Source organism: Eurosta solidaginis, chromosome 5 (assembly GCF_040869045.1).
Source record: "Eurosta solidaginis isolate ZX-2024a chromosome 5, ASM4086904v1, whole genome shotgun sequence".
Lineage (NCBI taxonomy): Eukaryota > Metazoa > Arthropoda > Insecta > Diptera > Tephritidae > Eurosta > Eurosta solidaginis.
Window position 1 is genome coordinate 149,218,589 of NC_090323.1, and position 23,282 is coordinate 149,241,870.

General features: G+C 35.9%; 1 protein-coding gene across 7 annotated transcripts; it reads left to right on the forward strand.

Annotated features, from left to right (window-relative positions):
* Nucleotides 1–12,679: 12,679 nt before the first annotated feature.
* LOC137253830 (F-box only protein 33) lies at nucleotides 12,680–22,796 on the forward strand. Of its 7 annotated transcripts, XR_010953897.1 has the most exons (11): nucleotides 12,680–12,822; nucleotides 13,038–13,340; nucleotides 13,548–13,703; nucleotides 13,782–13,886; nucleotides 15,060–15,291; nucleotides 15,365–15,637; nucleotides 15,699–15,773; nucleotides 15,835–16,074; nucleotides 16,124–16,327; nucleotides 16,521–16,551; nucleotides 16,642–22,796. XR_010953897.1 is itself a non-coding variant. In XM_067791347.1 (10 exons), the coding sequence occupies exons 2-9, from the start codon at nucleotides 13,201–13,203 to the stop codon at nucleotides 16,277–16,279; spliced, it is 1,377 nt and encodes a 458-aa protein (XP_067647448.1). In that variant the 5' UTR covers nucleotides 12,680–12,822; nucleotides 13,038–13,200; the 3' UTR covers nucleotides 16,280–16,327; nucleotides 16,521–22,796. The 7 variants fall into 7 exon arrangements, 6 of the variants coding, with proteins under 6 accessions (XP_067647448.1, XP_067647452.1, XP_067647451.1 ...); XM_067791347.1 differs by having other exon boundaries at nucleotides 16,521–22,796; XM_067791351.1 differs by having other exon boundaries at nucleotides 16,139–16,327; nucleotides 16,521–22,796.
* The last annotated feature ends 486 nt before the right edge of the window (nucleotides 22,797–23,282 follow it).

Consider the following 23,282-nt stretch of genomic DNA (forward strand, 5'->3'; position numbering starts at 1 on the left):
CTTTTAAAAGAAGGTAATTTAAAACTTTTGCAAGCTGTAATTTGGCAGTCGTTGGAGATATCATGATGAAATTTGGCAGGAACGTCACTCCTATTACGATATGTACGCTTAATAAAAATTAGCAAAATCGGAGAACGACCACGCCCACTTTAAAAAAAAATTGTTTTTAAAGTGAAATTTTAACAAAAAATTTAATATCTTTACAGTATATAAGTAAATTATGTCAACATTCAACTCAAGTAATGATATGGTGCAACAAAATACAAAAATAAAAGAAAATTTCAAAATGGGCGTGGCTCCGCCCTTTTTCATTTAATTTGTCTAGGATACTTTTAACGCCATAAGTCGAACAAAAATTAACCAATCCTTTTGAAATTTGGTAGGGGCATAGATTTTATGACGCTAACTGTTTTCTGTGAAAATCGGTTGATGCCACGCCCAGTTTTTATACACACTCCTCCGTCTGTCCTTCCGCATGGCCGTTAACACGATAACTTGAGCAAAAATCGACATATCTTTAATGAACTTAGTTCACGTGCTTACTTGAACTCACTTTATTTTGTATGAAAAATGAACGAAATCCGACTATGACCACGCCCACTTTTTCGATATCGAAAATTACGAAAAATGAAAAAATGCCATAATTCTATACCAAATACGAAAAAAAGGATGAAACATGGTAAGGTACTTGGATTGTTTTATTGACGCGAAATATAACTTTAGAAAAAACTTTATAAAATGGTTGTAACACCTACCATATTAAGTAGAAGAAAATGAAAAAGTTCTGCAGGGCGAAATAAAAAACCCTTAAAATCTTGGCAGGTATTACCTATATAAATAAATTAGCGGTATCCAACAGATGATGTTTTGGGTCACCCTGGTCAACATTTTGGTCGATATCTGGAAAACGCCTTCAAATATACAACTACCACCACTCCCTTTTAAAACTCTCATTAATACCTTTAATTTGATACCCATATCGTACAAACTCATTCTAGAGTCACCCCTGGTCCACCTTTATGGCGATATCTCGAAAAGGCGTCCACCTATAGAACTAAGCCCCACGCCCTTTTAAAATACTCATTAACACCTTTCATTTGATACCCATATCGTACAAACATATTCTAAAGTCACCCCTGGTCCACCTTTATGGCGATATCTCGAAAAGGCGAACACCTATAGAACGAAGGCCCACTCCCTTTTAAAAATACTCATTAACACCTTTCGATTGATACCCATATTGCACAAACAAATTCTAGAGTCACCCCTGGCCCACCTATATGGCGATATCTCGAAACGGCGTCCACCTATGGAACTAAGGATTACTCCCTTTTAAAAAACTCATTAACACCTTTCTTTTGATACCCATATTGTACAAACAAATTCTAGGGTCACCCATGGTCCACCTTTTTGGCAATATCTCAAAAATGCGACCACCTATACAAAAACCACCACTCCCTTTTAAAACCCTCATTAATACCTTTAATTTGATACCCATATTGTACAAACAAATTCTAGGGTCACCCCTGGTCCACCTTTATGGCGATATCTCGAAAATGCGACCACCTATACAACAACCACCACTCCCTTTTAAAACCCTCATTAATACCTTTAATTTGATACCCATATCGTACAAACTCATTCTAGAGTCACCCCTGGTCCACCTTTATGGCGATATCTCAAAAAGGCGTCCACCTATAGAACTAAGCCCCACGCACTTTTAAAATACTCATTAACACCTTTCATTTGATACCCATATCGTACAAACATATTCTAATGTCACCCCTGGTCCACCTTTATGGCGATATCTCGAAAAGGCGTCCACCTATAGAACTAAGCCCCACTCCCTTTTAAAAATACTCATTAACACCTTTCGTTTGATATCCATATTCGGACTCTAAATCTATTTCTGGCAACGTTTCTAATTCTACCGCCCCAACATACCCTTCTTCTTCATGTATGCGCGATAAAGCATCTGCCACCTTATTCTCAAAACCTTTTCTATGCTCAATTGTGAAGTTCAAACCCTGAAGCTTTAGAGCCCATCTTGCTAGGCGTCCATTTAGGTCCTTTTGTCGCATCAGCCATTTCAGACTTGCAAGGTCTGTTACTACTTTAAACTCGTGACCTTCAATATATGGTCTGAACTTCTTGATGGCCAAAACGACAGCGAGGCACTCCAGTTCTGTGACGGTGACACGTAAGCAATAGGTCTTTCGTCTCCATTGTCATGACATTGGGCCAAAAGTCCACCGACGCCGCACTGGCTTGCATCGCATTGGACTATAAAAGGTTTCGCATAATTAGGGTGTAGCAGAAACGGAGCTGTTGAAAGTTTCTCTTTCACGGCATCAAAAGCACATTGGGCATCTACATCCCAGACGAACTTTTTCTTCTTGGTTAGTAGTTCTGTGAGAGGGTATGTGAGACTCGCGTATTCGGGAATAAAGCGCCGATACCATCCTGTCATTCCTAAAAATTGACGAACCTGACGTACATTCTTCGGAGCTGGATAATCAATAATCGCATCTACCTTAGCTGAATCAACGGACAATGACCCATTTCCCACAACAAATCCTAAATACTTAACCCTACATAACCCGAAATGGCTTTTACCTACGTTTATGGTTAACCCCGCTTTTCTAATTTGCGCAGCTACTTCTAACAGATGCGTCAGATGTTCTTCAAATGATTGTGACACGACCAGCAAGTCGTCCAGGTATACGAAAACATGTAACTTTAAATGGTAAGGTATCACTTTATCCATTAATCGGCACATCGTCTGCGGCGCATTGCATAGCCCAAACGGCATTCGCGTAAACTGATACAACGGCCGATTAGGAATAGTGAACGCAGTTTTTGGCTTCGAATCGGGTGACAAAGGGATTTGCCAGAAGGCGTCCTTCAGGTCAATTTTTGATATGATGTGCACTGGTGGTAATCGCGATATGAGTCCGTCTATATTTGGTATCGGATAAGCATCTTTAGTCGTTAATTCATTTAATTTTCTAGAGTCTAGGCAGAACCTGGTTTTCCCGGTTTCATAATCAAAACCCCTGGTGACGACCATGGAGAGCCTTCGGCTTCTTCAATCACACCCAATTCCAACATACGGTCTATTTCCTTACATAGGATACTTTCCGTAGCCGGCGAAATGGGGTAATATCTTTGTTTGACGGGTGTTGAATTTCCCGTGTCAATAGAATGGACGACTAGATTCGTGAGGCCAAGACCTTCGCTTTCAAACGATGGAAACGCCGCTATCGCGATTTCCAACTGCCGCCTTTGTGTTGACGATAATGGTAGGGTTTCCCGCTCTATTTCTTCCTCCGCAGTCAGTTGATTTAACCCTGCATCCATGCTCACTTTCAACCCGAATGTCTCCCAGAAGTCCATGCCACAAATTATGTTATTAGTCACTGTGGGAACAATCAAAAATTCCACAGCAAGGGTTCGGTCATTGAAGGTTATAGTCATATTAATAGATCCCGCAACCTCCTGTTTCTTCCCGTCAGCGGTTCTAACGATACCTGAAAATTTCCTATACTCTATACTGGGGCTATCCAGGACTGATTGGGCTAATTGCGATCCGATACAACTTTTGTTGGCTCCGCTGTCTAGCAAGGCTAAATAATTTTTCCCAAGGACAACTAAGTTCGCGTACGGTCGAATGTCTGAGCCATTACATACTATCGACGATATGACAAATTTTCGCAGATTTTTCCTCCGTTGCCAGTACGAGCGTATGCCCCTAGTTGATCGGGATGTCGGGAGTTTTTCGGCCGGTTCTGAAAAGATTCGGGCCCTAGCAAGCTTATACTCCGCTAAGCGGATATGATACGGTCGATATACGTTGGTGTGCAAGCTACGCGAATTTGATGCACCAGCGTCAGCACTATCTTCTGGTCGATTTACGCGATTAATTTTATAAGGCGTTCTGGATACATTTTCTTGTACATCTGGTGAAATAGGTTCATTATGACTACAGAACCTAACTTGGTTTGTTTTTATTTCCGAGGGCAATGGGTTGGGCGTCCGTCTGTCAGTTGACGAACCTCCCTCCTTGCGTTTCCCTGAGTGCACTTTGAACAAGTGGGGTTATACGTATCCACAGCGCCACAACCATAACAAAATATCCGTCGTGGTTTTAAGCAGTCGTGATACCGGTGACCACCCTCCTCGCAGTTCCAACATTTTAGTTGACTTCTGTCTACCGCAGCAATCTCTCCACCAACTTCGTCATTAACATTTTCGCCGCCGTGATTTATATCTTGAGGATGGTGAGTAACTTCAAAAATCTGACGACGAATTGGAGCTTGGCGTGGTAGGGAACCAGGAAGATCCCGAAAGAACTTTTCGTGTCTGCGAGCCTCTTTCCTCAAGGTCGCAATGTCATGAATGTCCAAGTGGAGTAGCTCATGTCTTAAGTCAGGCTTAATATTTCTAATTAACGTTTCAACTAAGTCGGGGTCATTCATTGGGGATCTCAATCTATCACACATATTCATAATGCCATCTAAAAATTCATCAAAGGGCTCATTCGGTTTTTGCTTTCTTTTCCTGATGTCGTCTTTTATCTCAGAGTTAGTGGAAAAATCTTTAAACTGACGCCGCATTGCCTCACAAAGCTCAACCCAGTTAAGATCTTCACTGTTTTGACGATACCGCCAAAACCATTGTAGGGCCTTACCATCGAACAAGGAATGCACATGTTGACATAAAAGGTCAAAGTTTCCGTTCAGGTGGAGGGACGTAAGTGTGTTTATTCGGTAAATAAATTGATCCACCGTTATCGCATCGGCTGATCCTTTAAATCTAATTTGCCAGTTCCTAACAAGGTTTGACAATTTCTCATTGGCCAAGGAGATTCTCGCTCCTCTTATCGAATCCGCTCTTCTAGGGTTGGGGGTCGAATGGGGTGTTGCCCCTGGAAAGGTGCATCACGTGGCCATTATGGGGGGACTTCTGGTTGTTCATGGGCAGGTGGTGGTGTTCTACCTAAATTTCGGTCAATATTCATATTTTGCAACAAATTCTGAATTTCGTTCGTAATAGAAGCCATGATTTGCGTACGAAAGTCATTCATTGACTCCGCTATTATCTGTTGCACTCTCTGCTCAGAAATGTTGTTCGAGCGTTGTTGCTGATAATTACTAGGTGCTCGCCTATTTCTAGGGCTTCCATCAGATCTTTGAGGAGCTGCAGTCATCACCCGTTGTTGTGTTTGGGCGAAAAATCGAGTGTTGGGCCTTTCCCGCGGTATGGCACCTGTGGAACGAACATTTTCCGCCATTTCTGTGGTCGCACTACTAGTGGCGTTATTCAAATCTGTCAAAGTACACATGGTTCGGCATACAGGACACGAAGTGTTATTGTCCAACCACGCGCGAAGGCAGCTTGTATGGAAATGATGCTTACATCTTGTTTCTATTTGTTCACCGTTCGCTTGCAGAATTTCGCTGCAAATCACACATATATTACTGTCCATTATATCTCCTGCAACTTCAGTCGAAGTTTTATCAGGGCTATGGGTTACTGGCATTATAAAAAAAAACTATAATTCCTGTGTTTCACTGGGTCACGTAAACGTTTTTGGCTTTTCTCGAAAGTCTAAACTTTCAAAAAAATGTTTGAATTTCCTAAGGTTGGTTATTCACAGCCGGTAGACAAGGGTATATCTTCCTTTACACAATTCAGACTTCGCAAAAAAAAATTTCAAGATTAATCAATCTAAGTGTTAATTTAATATGGCCGACTATTCTGTAGGGCATATCAATGGCTAAAGATGAAGTTTGCTAATATAACTACACAATTAAGTAATTGACGATGCGTTGTTGTAACATTCCGAAACTAATGCTGGTATAAATATTCTAATCACGGCGAAGTATCACTTCACGCCGTTTCTCTATAAGAGCTTCCGAAAAATAAAAAAAATCAAGTAAAAAAATAGTTTTCGGGACGATTTCGAAGGATATGCCATCGACATGAGCCAAGAGCAAAGATCTACTTCGTTTACCTTTCCAAAGAAATTATAGGTAACTTGTATTCCAACAATTACTATGATCCAAAATGTAATCCAATCGAAAGAAGTTAGATTTCTGGTAAGCAATCAAGATGACTCAATTTGCCAAGAATCCGATCTTTTCTAACAACTCTCAAAAAAAAAATATTGGAGTGACTGCTATTTGTTTATCAGCGAACTAAAAGAGATGGAAAAACAAGCGGTCAGATTCCGAAGCTGTCCAGAAATCTGTAGGTCCTGCGTCCTTACCCATTCTTCGGCCGATAACATAAGAAAACGGTAAAAATATAAAAAAATTTATGGGGACTTAATCCGCAATATAGACACTCTATCTACTGTCGAAATGCCTACATTCGGGCCCCACACGTTGGGCGCCATTTATTTTCTGTAGCGAACCTCTCCTCACGACGTTGTTCAAATAAGGAAAATTTACAAAGGTGCGATTGGACTGAGGCGAGGTGGCATATCTAGCTATGCTTCAGCTTAGCTCAGGGAAATTGGGGGTGGTGGTGCTTCAGCCTCACGCAACGAAGTCGCACAAAAAATATTTAAATATATGCCTACGGTAACAAAGGGGTATTCCACGCGGAATTGCGCCAGCAAATTGACAGCGCAAAACAAACAAAGAAAAAAACCAAGTGACTAGGAAAATGAACAAGGCAAGAAAGAAGAACGAGGAACGTTACACCAATCGTCATTTATGGGGAAGAAAAGCTGGAAGAACTCCCCATGTCTCTACCCACCCGACCTGTTAACCAAAAAAAAAAAAATGTATGTTCGTCGGTTAACCCTCTTAATACTTACTTCATCTCAGCCACCAATATCCCTACATTTCGTCAACGGCCAATAAAGCCCTAGAATTCCATCTTTAGCAATTCACAATTTCTCATTTTATTTATAAGAAAATCTGTAACAAAATTTCCCTGCTTGCTTATTACTAGCATTTAATAGTTATCTATCCAAACGAAATACTTTGGATTCAATCAACTTTATCATCATGTTCAAAACAGATAGCCTATTAGTCTAAATATCCCTGAAGATATACGTATTAACAAACAGAAATTCAATATAATTGTATTTGGCTTACTAGAATGTATTTAGAACGTAGGCTAAATATGAGGACGAAGTTGGTTAAGGTTACTACCATAATTATCCTTGTAGTATTTTCCTCAAAACATATTTAGCTAACTTGGGTGTGCAAATTGTTGCAACCACGCGATTTTTAAATCGACCTACACATGCGATCAAAAGCGCATATCAATGTAACGGTAATATCCTGGAGATCGTGGTTAAAACCCAAGGATTGAAAATTTTAGTTTAAGAGGCTATTGAAAATAATGCCCTCTTGACTTAAAAAAAAAAATAATGACATAAAACATGTGCATACATATGTAAAATAGAATGTGAACGGATTTACTTACATGCGCTTACTCGGCTACACCATCGATGCGACGTTGGTACCAGCGACGACGAGGATGCAAACGCGATAGGTTTATGCTGTAATCAAACATGCGTGTAGTTGAAGAATCATAATCAATTAGAACCAGAGGTTCTATAGCTAAATAGATACACCCGAATTATGCCTGTGTACGTCACATACATACATGTGCATGCACAGCAAATGTTTTGCACACACCCTGATAACTAGAGATGTATGAGCATAGATGAATGTATGAGGATGCGCTTTATTGCGCCTGAAACTGTATCTCGCGAATATCCAAGAAATTGATATAATTTTTACACATGAATTTACATATAAAATTTGAAACTCTTTATCACATTATGATTTATGCACTATTGCTTAACACTATTAATTGACCTTTTTGTATATCAATTTAGGTGCAAGAACCCTAAAATCGTCGAAATCACCACAACAGACTGCTATAGCAAATAAACTTCTGCTCAATGAAACTAATCAAACTTTCAATTGTTAGTACATAATTACTAATAGCTATGTACGTCTTAACAGAATTGCACTGAAGCATTAATCATATTTATGTATGTGCTAGCAAGAAAAATACGCCTACGGTCCTAAGATAATCTATCAAATCAACATCAATGATATCCCTCCGGGGATATTATAGGTACTTAAAGTCCGATGTTTTGGATATATCGCAAATCTGCCTGTATCCATTAGAAAAGCTGGTTATCCTTTACCCTCTCAGACTTGTTGATGAAATACCAATAAGTTTCATGTTAAACTCAAGGAGATTCTTATCGCAAATTGACGTTTTGATTAGCCGTTTAAAGGCGGTTGGATGTCAGCCCTTGTGGCTGCTTTAAATGCACGATCTCTATTCACAGTTTTTATTGAACATTTATGTTTCCATAATTTGGTGCATATGCAATACATGAACGTATATGTATTTTGCAATTTCTCATCTATTGCTTCGTATTTCAAAAAGAAGTTGAGTTAGCTGTTGTTGCACTGCACTTTTTATTAAAGTTCGATTAAAGTTTTAATTATATTTATGGCCGGTCGATAAACTAAATATTAAGATTTTTCTTTTATAGTCTGGTCAATTCCGCGGTAAAGGGCTACTGCCTACACTTCACATTATCTATGTTTGTGTGAATGTGCAAGTTTATAATTTTATTGTATTTATCGTCGTCATACACTGTAGTAATTGCTTTTTGTTAGCGCATTTAATTAATTTTTTTTTTTTACTTAAAAGTAAATCAATTAAATTGACAAATCACATGCAATGATTTGATAAGCAGTGCATCAGACAGCAGAAAAAGCAAAAGCACACTTCCTTATCACTCGGGTTTTCTACCGCTTTATTCATAACCGGAGCGACTTTTAATTCTCGATGCTTGTCAGGAACTGACTCTTGTTTTTCTAGTCAGCTTCAAATTAGGCTTCATTAATTGTCTAGCATCGATTTATTCTGTGCCAGGTAGCGGTCCACAAGCAAGTTGTTGCTAGACATCGGAATGCAATTTTAAAAACAAATAGAGGCCATAAGCTGGAGACATTGGTGCTTTATCGGTAACCGTACCGGTAACCGTATAACAGCTGATTCGACCAATCTTATGAGAATCAATGCAATCGATTATTGGTGCCGCTAAGGTCGTAACCGTATCGTAGCCAACCAATTGGGTTTTGGTTTACCGTCGTAACGATAAACAGCTGATTACGTTAGGGATACGGATACAGCGATACGACATACGGCACCAATGACTCCGGCTATAAGCAAATGTGCAAAAAGTTCACTCGCTCGCTGGATTTAACGGTATCATTATGAACATGTACGTGCATACGTCTGTAAATGCTTATTAACATATTGCCTTTAGAGGCTAGCATCGGATTACCGTGCTCATTCGATACTCGAATGTCCCAGTAGGAAATTCTTAGGGTAGTGCGCTACAAGCCATGCTGATGAGAGGCTAGCTGCAAATTTGCTTGGAAGTAGGGGAGCAAAATGGCTTCAAGCGTCTTTGCTACTGGCGATAGGAGAGATATCGGACGATACGACTCCCCTATGTTAGCTGGTTTCCCAGGCTTTAGTAGCGGGACCACCTTGGCTATTTTCCATTTTTTGGGTATGACAAGGGTGGAAAGAGACAGGTTGAATACATGTGCTAAGTATTTGAAACCCTCTTTCCCTAGGCTTTTAAGCATCGGCCTGGCTATGCCGTCTGGGCCCACTGCTTTGGATGGTTTAGCGTGACCAATGGCACCTTCAACCTCTCTAGCGGTGATGGTAATTGGTGACGCGCTAAATTTATGTTTATGTGCGTGTCTATTGGCCCTCCGTCTATCTTTGTCGACCGTCGAATGCATTACATATTGACGGCGGAAAGCGCTCGCGCATTTTTTCGAATCCGACAGCACTTTATCCCCGAAGGTAATGGAAACTTTGTCATTGTGCTTAGATGGATTCGATAGGGATTTTACGGTGGACCAAAGTTTACCCACACCGGCAGAGAGGTTACAACCTCTTAGGTGCTCCTCCCATTTCGCCCGCTTGTGTTCATCCACAAGCAATCTAATGCGTTGGTTTATGTCCCTTATTTGGGGGTCGCCTGGGTCGAGCTGTCTTATAAGGTCACGTTCTCTCTCTAAATTTGCGGCCTCCGCCGGGAAGTGGGGCCGAATTTCGGTAATTCTCCCGGCGGGAATGAAACGTGCCGAGGCGGATTCAATGACCTTGCGGAAAGCACGCTCCCCTTGGCGGGCATCAGTCGGGATAGGGAGGGCAGCAAAGAGGTTGTCCGTAAAAGATTCGTATTCCTCCTCCCACTTTCCTTTTTTAAAGTTTGTGAAAGTGCGTTTTTCTGTAACTATGAAGTCGGCGGTACGCTCGAACGAAATAAGTAGAGGCAAGTGGTCGCATGCCAATGTTACCATCGGCTGCCAGTTGACACAGTTTATGAGTTCTGCGCTCACGATTGAGATATCCGGCAAACTGTGACAGCTTCCTGCCACACGTGTGGGGGCGTCTCCGTTTATTGTGCAGAATATCGAATCTTCTATTTGATCCGCCAACATCTCACCCCTACTGTCCGCCCGCAAGTTTGAATGCCATAGATCGTGATGGGCATTAAAGTCGCCTAAGATAATGTGATTGTTGCCAGTGAGTAAGGTGGTATCCACTGGGGTAACAGGTGGCAGGAGGGATGTAGATGTTGATGATTTCTAGGTTTGCATCGCCTGACCGGACAGATAGGCCTTGACGTTCTAAGACATTGTCCCTGCGGTCGATGCCAGGATCAAGTATATGATATTGCACAGAGTGGTGTATGATAAACGCCAGGCCGCCTCCATTTCCGCTCTCGCGATCTTTTCTGTGGACATTATACCCAGAACAGGTTTGCAGTGCAGATCTTGCTGTGAGTTTAGTCTCTTGAATCGCAGCAATGCGGATGTTGTGCCGCTTCATGAAATCGACTATCTCCGTGATCTTCCCAGTTAATCCATTACAGTTTAACTGCAGAATTCTGAAGTGCATAGGGGGAGACGTCGCCACTCTGGGAGTAAGTGACGGGTGACTACGCCTGGGTTGAGGAAGGCCAGGACGCACTGCTGTTGTGGCCCTGGCACTGGGCATCCTTGGGCAAGCATTGGGGTACCCGGTAGATTGGGGTTTGCGACCTGGTAACATGGTGCAATGAAACCCGTCGGGGGGTTGCCGTCGCGGAGACCAGAACATCTAGGAAAGTGGCACCGCCCAAGGCACGAGCTGCATTGGGCGGATGTCGCAAACATATATATTCTGTGCTGGCAAACGGTGCAAACGGGGTTAGGGACTAAGAGTCTGTTTCCCTGACCTAAACCATTGCTGCCGGAAAAGTGGGGGTGAGAAAATGGGGACAGGGGCTGATGCTCAGCATTGCTTCCGACTCTACTACGAAGATAGTAGTTATGAGTGGTAGCAGCTGATTGAGTTGTTGGCGCCGCGGGGCGAGAGCAGCAGCGGGTACTAGTTGTGGTTTGTTGAGCAGCTGCTGTTATTGGGCTGCTGGAAGGTAGTGGGGGGGGGGGGCGCTAAGGCGTAGACTACGGGACGCCCTTGGACGTGAACAGCAAGGGGCTACAAAAGATTTATAAAAGTTTCGTGGACGTCGGTTTTGGGATCAAGCCCAGAACAACCTGTCCGATGCAACCATCCCTTACACGAGACACACTAAACAGAGTATGACCGTTCTAAAAAGATTCTTTTCCGGCAGATGCAGCAAACCCATTTCTCAGGACCGGGGTCAGGAGACGGACAGGGATTGGATTCGATACCTTCCCGGAGCAAGAGAATATGTAGCAGTCCCGCTGCAAGGAGCTGCTGGGAGGATGACAATTTGTGGGAGGGACGCTAAAAATTAAATGGGGTTACACTGAAATGACATTCCTTGGTCGGGAAAAACCCCGAGTCGCTCCGGTACATAGAACCGACTGCCTTATATGTAGTCAAATATATTTGTCATAACCACCCCAGCCACAAAATCAATTATATATTCTTCCGTTATTTTCAGTAGGTCCAGCTCCTTTATTTATTATTTTCAATATTTGTTATATGTTATTTCGTTTAATTGTAAAATTTTTTATGTCTTTATTTCCTTTTTTTTATAAATTTTGAAGTAATTAAAAGTGTTGGTAAAAATCTAGTTGAGGGGTCGACTGCTGATACGCTACCAAAAATATCGAGAGAGGTGTCAAAAGACACGTATTTGGTAGCGTATTAGCAGTCGACCCCTCAACTAGGCTTTCCCAAATTGTTATTTAATGTTGAAATTAGTTGCACACGACTGTACATGTTGTGTAGAAATAGTCTGTCCATTAATTTCATATTACCGTTTTGTAGCTCCGTTATATCATACGACTATGATAATAGATTTCAGGTAAATTTGATTATTATATTGCACATTATTAAGATTTTATATTTTTTAAATATAAACCAAAAGTTTATTTAGTTAAATAAAACACAATTTGTAATCTACACATAACTTTATAAAACACATTATATTACATTTAACGAATATGTAGTGTTATTACATGAACATTTCTACTAAGAAAACAATGCGATACTTTTGCGAGTGCTGAAAGGAGCTATTGAATACGGCACTGTTTAATGAAAATGGGGTATTATATTTTGACTTCTGGCAAATAAATATCAAAGCTGGCAACATTACACTTCATTCTGTCGAATATGAGTAAAAAAGATGAAAAGTAGTCAATAAGCAAATCTAATGCGATACAAAAATAATATATATTTTGCAAAAAACGCATTAGGAAAGTTGTTTTAGTATAAATTAAATAAAGAAAATTACTTACGAATTGAAAAAGATTGAAATACAAATAAGAGGTAAGCAAAATTCTGTTATTTTTGTGCAAGAAGGGAACATAGTAGAGGAAGGGCAGAAAACAAAATTTTTTCATTGTTCATCAAAATTTAAAGTTTTACAATTTAAGCAAACAATTTTTGCGTCGTTTTTTTAATGTTTAGTTTTGCAATAAATACTTGAAAATTAAAACAATTTATATTAAACTGATAGCTAAAAATCCAGCATAAAATCTTAGCTGTCCCATTAACGGCAGCTTTGGGTTGAATTTGTTTTTTTCTTCGCAGTTGGAGTTGTGTGGCGGAAGCAAACGTAAAATAGAAATTGTGACAGTGACGCAGATAAGGGCAAAGAAAAGTGATTGCAATTAACTCAACTAAGTGATTATTACATACCACGAGATGGGCCATTGCATTTCACCTAAATGGGAACAGCTGCCCACTCTCATCTTGGGTAATATTTATGAATATCTCGAGCCACGGGATCGATTAAATGCATCGCAGACATGTCGTCATTGGCGTGGGGTGCTTTTCCAAAAGAGGTTTGTATTATATAAGTTTGTGTGTATGTAATATATCTTGTATAAGGCATATAGGGAGTTGATAAAATGATCAACGGGAAGAATTAGCGAGACTTGCTCATATTGCTTTATACAATTGTTTTGTTATTGATATGAGAGAAAAGTTGCAAAGTAAGAGCTATTATCTTTATATGTATGTTATTGCAATATTTTATTTATTGTTTACAGATTTTTCAACAATTTCAAGTTTAAATTGCATATAAACAATGATCGACAGTGCACATTTTTTCGTCAAACGTTTTGTAATCTGGCAAGTGAAGTTACACTAATCTTTGATTTTCTTAATGTTTTTCATATCGAAAAAATAAGACGTATTCTCTATAGGTATGTGTGTAACGAACGTCTTTTACACTCTTTCTACTACAAATATTTTATTTTATAATTCTTGTTTTTTGTTTATAGGATTGCACGTTGTGATAATTTGCAGGGGCTCCATTTTTGCACTAACAGTGTCGGCTTAGTCCCACCAGGCGATATAAGCGAAGAGAATCTTATCGATATTGAACAGTAAGAATTGAATTTGTGGAAATGTACTATCTTGTCTCATTGAATCTTGGGGAGTTACGAATACAGTCCACTTTAAACTGCAGTTAAAGTTCAAGTTTAAACTACCTGCCACTTCGGCCGCTTAAGCTGAGATGTGCAATACAATTTTAACTATGAACACATTGGCAAGGTTAAACTCTAGTACACATTAACTGGAATTTGAGCTTGAACTGAAAACCCGACCTTAGTAGAAGAAAGGCAAGTCTTCTTGATATGGGTGTGCTTTTATCTTCTGGTAGTAGCCCGTTTAACACGGCAACGTTTTTTTTAACTGATTTGTTTTCTTGATTGACTGACAGGGAAGCCCTGGATACATAGATCAGCCATGGAGTTGCTCTAGAGTTAAGACAACGTCCATTGTTTTAAATGAATATAAAAGATTTAAAACCTCTTTAGAGAGCAATAATATATCGGAGCTTAAAATATTTTATACTGAGGTGACGGCAACTCGTCTTTTTGGGCACCAGCAATATCCGCTTGAAACTACAAACTCTTGCTAAAAGGGCTACTTTGGACAGAGTAGGCTATTAAAAGTAATGACCTCTCCCGACGACGAAAAATCACGCTCTACAAGTCGATCATCATAATTTTCCTGATGATGGCCCTTGTGCTCCCAATTGCGGCGATATGGCGGCACAGGGATGACTGGAATGACTTGTTACGAATCAGCCAAACTCTCGTAGGTCTTTGAGCGCCAATTAATGAGTATGAGGAATTATCTCAAACCGTCGGAAAGAGTGGCTACACATTCTAAAATAGACCAGAAATGATCCGGAATTGATCTCGACATGGTCAGAAAATAGACCCGAAATTATTCCTCAATAGTTTCGATATGAAAATTAATTGGACCTAAATTACTTGAGGGTAATCCCGAAAAAATTCGGAAAACTAGCGGAGATATTGATGAAGTTATCTTTTCGCGAAATGTTTACGAAAAAGCTCCGAAGTAATCCGAAATCTCCTGAAACAGACCCTATATTTCTTCAAAAAAATATAGTGGGTATTTGCTTTCAGGGGATTGTCCCCGCGAACCCCATTTTATCCACATCCTTCACAAAGACAAGCGCCTGGACATTCATACACCCAAACTACCGAATTTATAATATTAAATAAGTGTTTTCCTTCCAATTTCAGATGTTTTGTGGAGCCATTGAAGATGTTTTTAAATCGCAAAAAGTTTCCATGTCTGATTTTAGATTTGGGTGCCATCGAAGCTTTAACCTATTACGGCTTAGATGTTTTAAAGGCTTTAAGCAAACCAGAAAGATTGCAGCAACTGACATTGGCTTCAATAAAATTTGATCCTAGTCATTATCCTATATTTACCATCGAAACTTCACTATTGCAAAAGTATAGATCACTACAGGTAAGAAAGCAAAAGTACTTCTAAGCTAGAATTAATATTTGTTTAAATTATTTTTAAACTTTTATTACTATAGGTCTTATCAATTGATTATGATACTTTAAATGAGGATCTTTTGCACTCCATGGAAATATTACCTTTGAAAAAGCTCCTAATCTGTATACATGGGTTGGATCGTCAGCATCCCGGCATATCCGATACTTCATGGGCTAGATTTGCAGCTACCTTTCCAAATATTGATTTAATTGTGTCATTAGTGTATGCATTTGAAGCTGTTGAAGTGCTGCAAGTGCGCATACTACGTCACAATATGCCGATAACACATTTGCGAGTATTATTTTGTGACTTTGTAAGTTTTGAAAAATTGTGCGTACTTAATCCTTATATACCAATATGATATTATTTTATAGATGAACGTTGAGGCCTTAGAGTGGATGTCTATAAATAACAGTACTACTCTAAGAAGTATTCAATGGATTGATTCTGTTAGTATATTTTCTAAAATAATTTTTGATACAAATATAATTATTGAGACTACCTTCAAAGCAGGCCTACAAGCATTCCGATAACAATTTGATGGATTTAATCTTGCGATCCGGTCAAGATCCGTTTGTAATGATGGCTTGGCGTTGTAAAAGTTTAGAAGAAATCGTTATACATGGCTATGTTTTGGATCCTCATAACATTGTAGGAATTTCACGCCTACGCGGACATACCCTGAAACGTTTAGAAGTTTCCATGATCGATAACACTCCTACAGAAGCAAGCTTGGATTCATTTATTGAAGTTTGTATTATTATACGTTTGTATGTTTAGTTTTAAAAAAAATTATCAGTTGTATTATACGCAGGAAATCAATACTCTCCTGGGCCAAAAATGGGAACCACTCAACCCACATGCTTTACATCCTGCACTTGGTTATATACCAGTGTCAGATGATGTCCGTGATGAATACGTCTTCGATCTCATGCGTCGTGATATGGGCTATTAAAAATTTATTATTGCAGCAACTTATGCCACAATTTTTATGCGAATTTAGGTTAGTAGAAGGGAACTAATATAAACAGTGGTAAAGTTTGGTTGCATACGGAAATAAAGATAGCTATAGACATATTTATATCTGAATATAAATTTGGGAATAGTTTAAACTTGATGTCTAACTTAAACTCTACACTGCGTATATATTACCTGATTTAGGTTCTACAACAGTCACTAATTTATTTTAATTACAGGTGTACTGTAGATTTTTAACAAACAATAAAAGTATGTATACAAAATTTTTAATGCATACAACATATACTGCAAAACATCATGTAACTAAGCAAAAATTACGTCGTTCTAAAAATATCGTAGCAATATACAACAGCTTCATTAAAACAACAACCAAAGTATAACGCAAAGTTGGATGATGAAAAGCTTGTCAGTGATATTTTATTTCTATATCTTTTAAAAATCATAACATATTAAATACAATATATAACCAAACGAAGCGCCATTAAACTTAAACGAGAGCATTCTTTGAAAGTTTTTAACAAATAATATCATATATGAAATAAGAAATAAAAACAAAACCCAACACAACAAAGATAACTGGAGAAGCATCAAAGCATCAAAACTCAATTACCTACATTTGCGTATAATACGAAACAACGTATTCTTTTTAGGCGATAATAGTTTAAGAATAAATCATAATAACCTCTATTGTGATAAAGTGGGCAATAAATTTCTTTGTCTGTTGACTCACGGAGTGAAAAGCCAACCGAATGCAAAGAAGTGCGTTCGAAACCACAATAGCTCCCATAGCAAAGAACAAAAAGAAAAGAGAACATTCGAATTAAAATGAAGTAAATAAGTACTTGTTACCACATTTTATTGCCATAATCAATTGCGTGTCGCAGAAATGCCATTAGAATAGCGAAATAACGAAAATTTATGGAATGCTGTCTGACGAAAACAAAAGCAAACAGTCTACAAATAGAACTCCCGCATAATGCTACGAAACATTCGAAGTTTTTATATATTTATTTTTCTATGTATGTATTATAACACCAAAATATTGTAACAACAAGAACAATGTACATTTCAAAAGCGTGCGTAGTTTTTTTTTTTTTTTTGTCATTATTATTTTTGTATAAGCATACTTCTTAGATACACGCAACTAAACTAAAATATGCAATGTGTTACATATGTATATAAACACACGTATATATTCCATATATTAATTTCTTCTTTGATTTATAAAAAAAAATAACTTCTATAAAGAAAATTATACTTCCTACTTTATTTGTGTGTTGATTGGTTACGTAATGATTTTCTTTTTTTTTTTTTGTTAAAGTGAACACTGTTTGCATGTTATTTTCTGTAAACATGTAAACATTTAACAGATTAATTTTATGTTATAAAAAAAGTATGATAACAAAAACAATTGCAAAATTATGTAATTACTAAACAGAATAGGGCGTACTGAAAGAGACTAAACATAATCTGAAAGATTTGAGCAGCAGAAAAGGAAAGTAAATATGAATTGTATAATATATCACTGATGAAATGTGGATGAATGAGAACTGAAACTTTAATACATATTTGACTTATGTACATATTATTTAAAAAAGCTTGTTTTAAAAGTGATAACTCAACACTAATTGCGACTCGTATTCACCAATGAAAAACGGCAGTATGACGGAGAAAGAGTCCTGGAATTCAATTCAGATGAATTAATAAAGTGAACAAAATATATAAAATTTGTTCAATGCATAGCAAATTTGAATTCCAAAACATTCTGAAACGTGTGAAATATATTAAAAGGGGTTCGTACTGATACTAAATTTTATGAATGGTTTAACGATACAATTTTTAAGTTTAGTTGCAAGTTGAAAAATAGATAAAGAGAGATAATTTTATTCTACATTTCATCAAAAAAAAACCTACAGTAGTGAACGTGAAAGTACCAGCAAAAATTATTAACAAATTTTTAAAGTTATTTAATTTTTTTTTATTTACTTACATAAATTTTAAATTATTATATAACGAAAACTATGCAAAAAAATGTCAACAAAGATTTCGAAAAAAATTTGAAAACTTGAGAACTGCTTTAGAACCTTGAACATTTTGAAATTTTCAATAAATTTTTGACTATGCAGTTTTTAGACGAATAAATAAAGTCTAATAAGGTTACGGAAATTTACAAGTGAAAATTTGGAATTTTATCGAAAACATTTTTGAAGTTATTTTTAGAAGCTTTCAGTATACCATTAATTAAACTAGTTCCTAAAATTAACGAAATAAATAAAAAAGGAAATAAGTTTAAAATAAGTTTGTTGATAATTCGTGCTATCACTATTATCAAAAAGCATACTTATTTTAAAGATTTATAATTTTTAGTTAACTGCATTTTATATACCAACAAAAAAACTTAATTTATACATAAGGCGTTGCACAATTACAAAAAAAAATTACAAAGAACCGGAAAATCCAAAAATATGTGCATTTCTAAAGCTATAAATTACCAAGTAATTATTCACAGAAACGTTTATATCTATATATGTATGTATTGATTACAAGCAGCAAACTTATGTTTTTTGTTTTAAGAATGCAATATATATCGACGATAAGTCTGCAAAATCACGTATTAGCAACTGAAAACTCAATCAAAAGCAGAGCGAAAAAACTTTAGCTTTACCTTAATTTCTCTAAAGCTTTTTGTATGGATAACTTAAGTTGCTTTACTTACATCACAGCGCTTACAAGCGCATCTACTATAATCGATATTTGATTTAAGCGTTATTTTACATATTCTATTAATGATTTTATGATAGTTTTAATAAATAATGCTCTGATATCTGAAGCCAATGACGGTTTATATTGCAAAAGCTTCGTCGATATCTTAATTGTGTGTAGAAACATTCTATAAAAGAGATTTAAAAGACTAAAACATCACTATCAAAACTGCGTGTAATAAGAACGAATGTGAACGTATTAAACTAAATTATGTATGTAAGTTAAATGATGTATGCAAAACAACAACAAAAGTTAAAAATGTCTAAAATCCTTAAAGAAAACTAACAAAACAAACAACATCATTATTAATATCTTGTTAAATGTGAAACAAAGCTGTGATTTAATGCAAGCCAGCATACGTTAAGAATGCAACAACAACAACAACAACATGACGAAGACAAGGACAACAACAACAACAAAATCTATTGTAAGATGAAGAACAAATAATATATTATACATAACTCAATTAAAATGTTTAGATAAGTTAAGTTAAGAACAGCGTGTTGACAGCGATAAAAGATGAACGAATAATTGCGGATGAGATACGTTCTTGTTGGCAGAGAGCTTTGTTTTAAATTACTTGAAAATAGTAGTTACTGGCTAAACGGCACAAACAAACAAAAAATCATTAAAAAATAATAACTTATACAAAAAAATTTGAAGTAAAACTTGTTAAGCCACCAATAATTTTCTACTTTATCGTTTTTCGAAATTTCATTTTCAATCAAAATTTTTGTTTAAGTTTAATAATATATGAACTTGAATTCCTTTCATTTGTTTATTGTTGCGTTAAAAATTCGAACTTTTTAAGTGTTTTAGCATACGATCTATGTACATATATATAAAAAAAAAACAACGAAAAAAGGTAAAAAGAATAGAAAATGGAAAAAAATTATAATTTTATATAATATACCTATTTTTTTATAATTCGAACACGTTTTCGAAAATGAGTTTTCTATTTTTTTTTTCAAAGGTTAGCAAAAAGCTTTACAGTTTTGTGATAGAAATCACAAATAAATAATCCTTACCCAAGTGAAAGTAGCTTTTGTTATAAAATAAGAATAATAATCATGTTCGAAACTCACTTAATTTTTAGCCCTGCAATGAATTTTATACAGTATCATACAAGAAGTATATACAAAAATTATAATAAAAAATAATTAAAAAAATAATAACGTTAATTTCGAAAAAAGTGACCCATTCTTTAAAAAAGGCAGTGAAAAGGTTTACAGGCCATCTTTATGCAAAACATTTGAATTTATTCAAAAGATAATTTTTTTTTATTTGTTGAACACTTCGAAATATTAATTTCCCATTTTTTACAAAACTCAGTGATAAAAGTTTACTGCAAAGAATGGAAACCAACGATAAAAATTGATTATTCGTATAATTTTGAAGATATGTATAACTTTTATTATTTATTTTTCGAACACGTATTCGAAATTGAGCAATCCACTTCTTACAAAAGTGCAAAAAAAGCTTTGCAGGTTTGTGAGAGAAACCACAAATAAATAAACGTCACCAAAGTGAGTGTAATTTTTGTTATAAAAGAAAAAGAAATCAATTGGGAAGTTCGATTTACTTAATTTTTTGTTTCATTATAGACCTGCAATGAATTTTATACCGTATTATACAAGAAGTATTCACAAAAGTTATATTAAAAATTATTTGTAAAAATAACGATAGTTTCAAAAAAATTTTTTTTCTTTTTTCGAATACTTGTTCGAAATTTGAGTTGTACATTTTTTCAAAACTCGTTAAAGTTTGTAGTTTTGTGATAAATATCATATTTATGAAAAATATTTGAATTTATTCATTTCTTTTTCGAACAGGTCTTCGAAATTTTCCATTTTTTGCAAAACTAAGTTTTGAAGCTTTGTAATAAAATTCATATATTTGAAGAAAACGTTTATATTTGCTCCCATCCATAAGGTTCTAAGTTTTTGTAATAAAATATTAAATATAAATCATTTTCGATTTTACCCTACCATGAAATTTGTACTGGATTTATCTTAATTTTTATTTCTGATTTTTCTATTCTGATGCTATTGCTTATTTCAGATGTAGTATTTTATAACATTTTTTTTGCGTCCAGGTGTTAACATGAAAATGGCAGCAAAAATTATTAGGAAACTGTATCCGTTAGTTTTCTTCTTTTTTTGGAAAATTATGTATTTAAAATCTGCATTTTATTGGAATATTAACAATTTTATTTCATTATTATAAAAATTACAAGTTTAAAGCGGCTTACAATTCGTATTGATTTTCGACGACTTCTCTATCAAAAAGGGCCGTAAAATTAAAAGTTTCATATGGGAGAAAAACAGTAACACCCTTAAAAAAATTCGAAAATTAATGCGAATCGGGAGCGACTTGAAACTTGTACTCTATTGGACTAAAACTGATTGGAACAGAATTGATTGATTTCGTAGTTTTCAAAACGTTTTTTTAGAAAACGCTTTCGAAGGTTTTTTTACATAACAAACGCTTTTCTAAAATATGAAACAGAGAAAGGAAAAAACTGTCAAAATCTGCTAGCAACTTTTGCTGCTATTTTTTTTACCACAACTGTATGTAACTCTGAAGGTTCTCTGCTAAAAGATGCGAATGTAAAATAAATGCAGTTACTTTAAAACGCTGAGCTCAAATGTCAACAATGCTCAAAGATGCTTGTTAAAACGTGCATATATGTATTAACATTAGGCTGTATAAAAAAATTTTGCCGTGCGCAATTTACAATATTTTGGCAATTGCAAAAAATTTGAGAAAAAAGAGACTAACTCGGCGCATACATTGAGAACATAAAGTTTTCTTATACAGTCTAATAAGAATAAGTAGTGCATACAAATATGTGTGTGTATATGTGCATATTTTTAAAAACGTACATATATTTTATTTAACAGCATTACAAATTGTTTTTAAGAACCCAATGTATGTATGTATGTAGAAAACGGTACAAATTTAGATAAATGAGATACCCAATTAAAAAAGTACCACAAAATTATGAATCGATATAAGACAAAGTGTGTAAATTAGGCTAATAACAGCAACAACAACAACAAACAAACAATATTGTGATGAAAAGTATAACTATGAAAGACAAAAAATAACTAAAAAACAACAACAAATTTTGCTAAACAAAAAATCGTACTCCTATGTGAATAAGTTATAAGAACAAAAAAGCAGTCAGCGCAAATGAATTGAAAAATATTCAGAACGAAAATCAAAAGCACTAAAACACCCACACACACACACATCCGCATACAAATTATGTGTGATACGTACCTATAAAAACAAATGTACGCGTGTATGTACTTTGCAATTTAATTTAAATGTGATATGCAACCGCAATAACAACAAACAAATACAAACAAAAGTTTAGCGGAAAGCAACCTACTACAAAAAAATACAAAAACAACACAAGCAAACAAACGCAACATCTAAATAAAGAGCGTTACAAGTGATATTAATAATAACTATAATTTAGTAAATAACAACAACAACAACAACTATTACAAATTGGTAAACGAAACAAACAACAAAAAGAAAGCTGTTAAAAAACGTAAGCTACTACAACAATTATATAATACGAAAAGTTTGCCAAACTTGTTAAAAAATAATAATAAACATCATTGTGCTATACAACATACATAATAACGTAGTTAATTGTTTAGAATACCAACAATAAATAAATAAATTTGATGCTATGTTTAGTTAAAAAAAAAACAAAACTGTATTCAAACTACAAAACTCTACAACTATAAAATTGTACAACATATAATTTGCAGCCCTTCTTAAGAGTAGCAAAGGGAAACAAAAAAATATTTGAAATCTACGCTTGAATACAAACATAACTGTAGTTTATTGAATATGCATTTGTGTTATCCTCATTATATAATAGGGGATTAGCTTTGTCTGGCAAGGTGCACGGATTGCACGTCGAGAGCAATCAATTGCGCAATTATAGCATGCATCAGTATGAAGCGCCAACAAATTGGCACATAAAATAACTTAATACAAAAAATATAAATACGAAAAAATATAAAAACAATTGCTCAACCCTTTCGGGAGGCAAATGAAAGGATTGAGAGGAATACCGTTGAAGCAGGGTTTATTTTCATTTCCTACCATTCGTTTCACGAAAATATACAGAGATTTGAGCATAATATAAATATCACAGATGGCATATAATATTTTGCATGTATTTTGTTGTGACT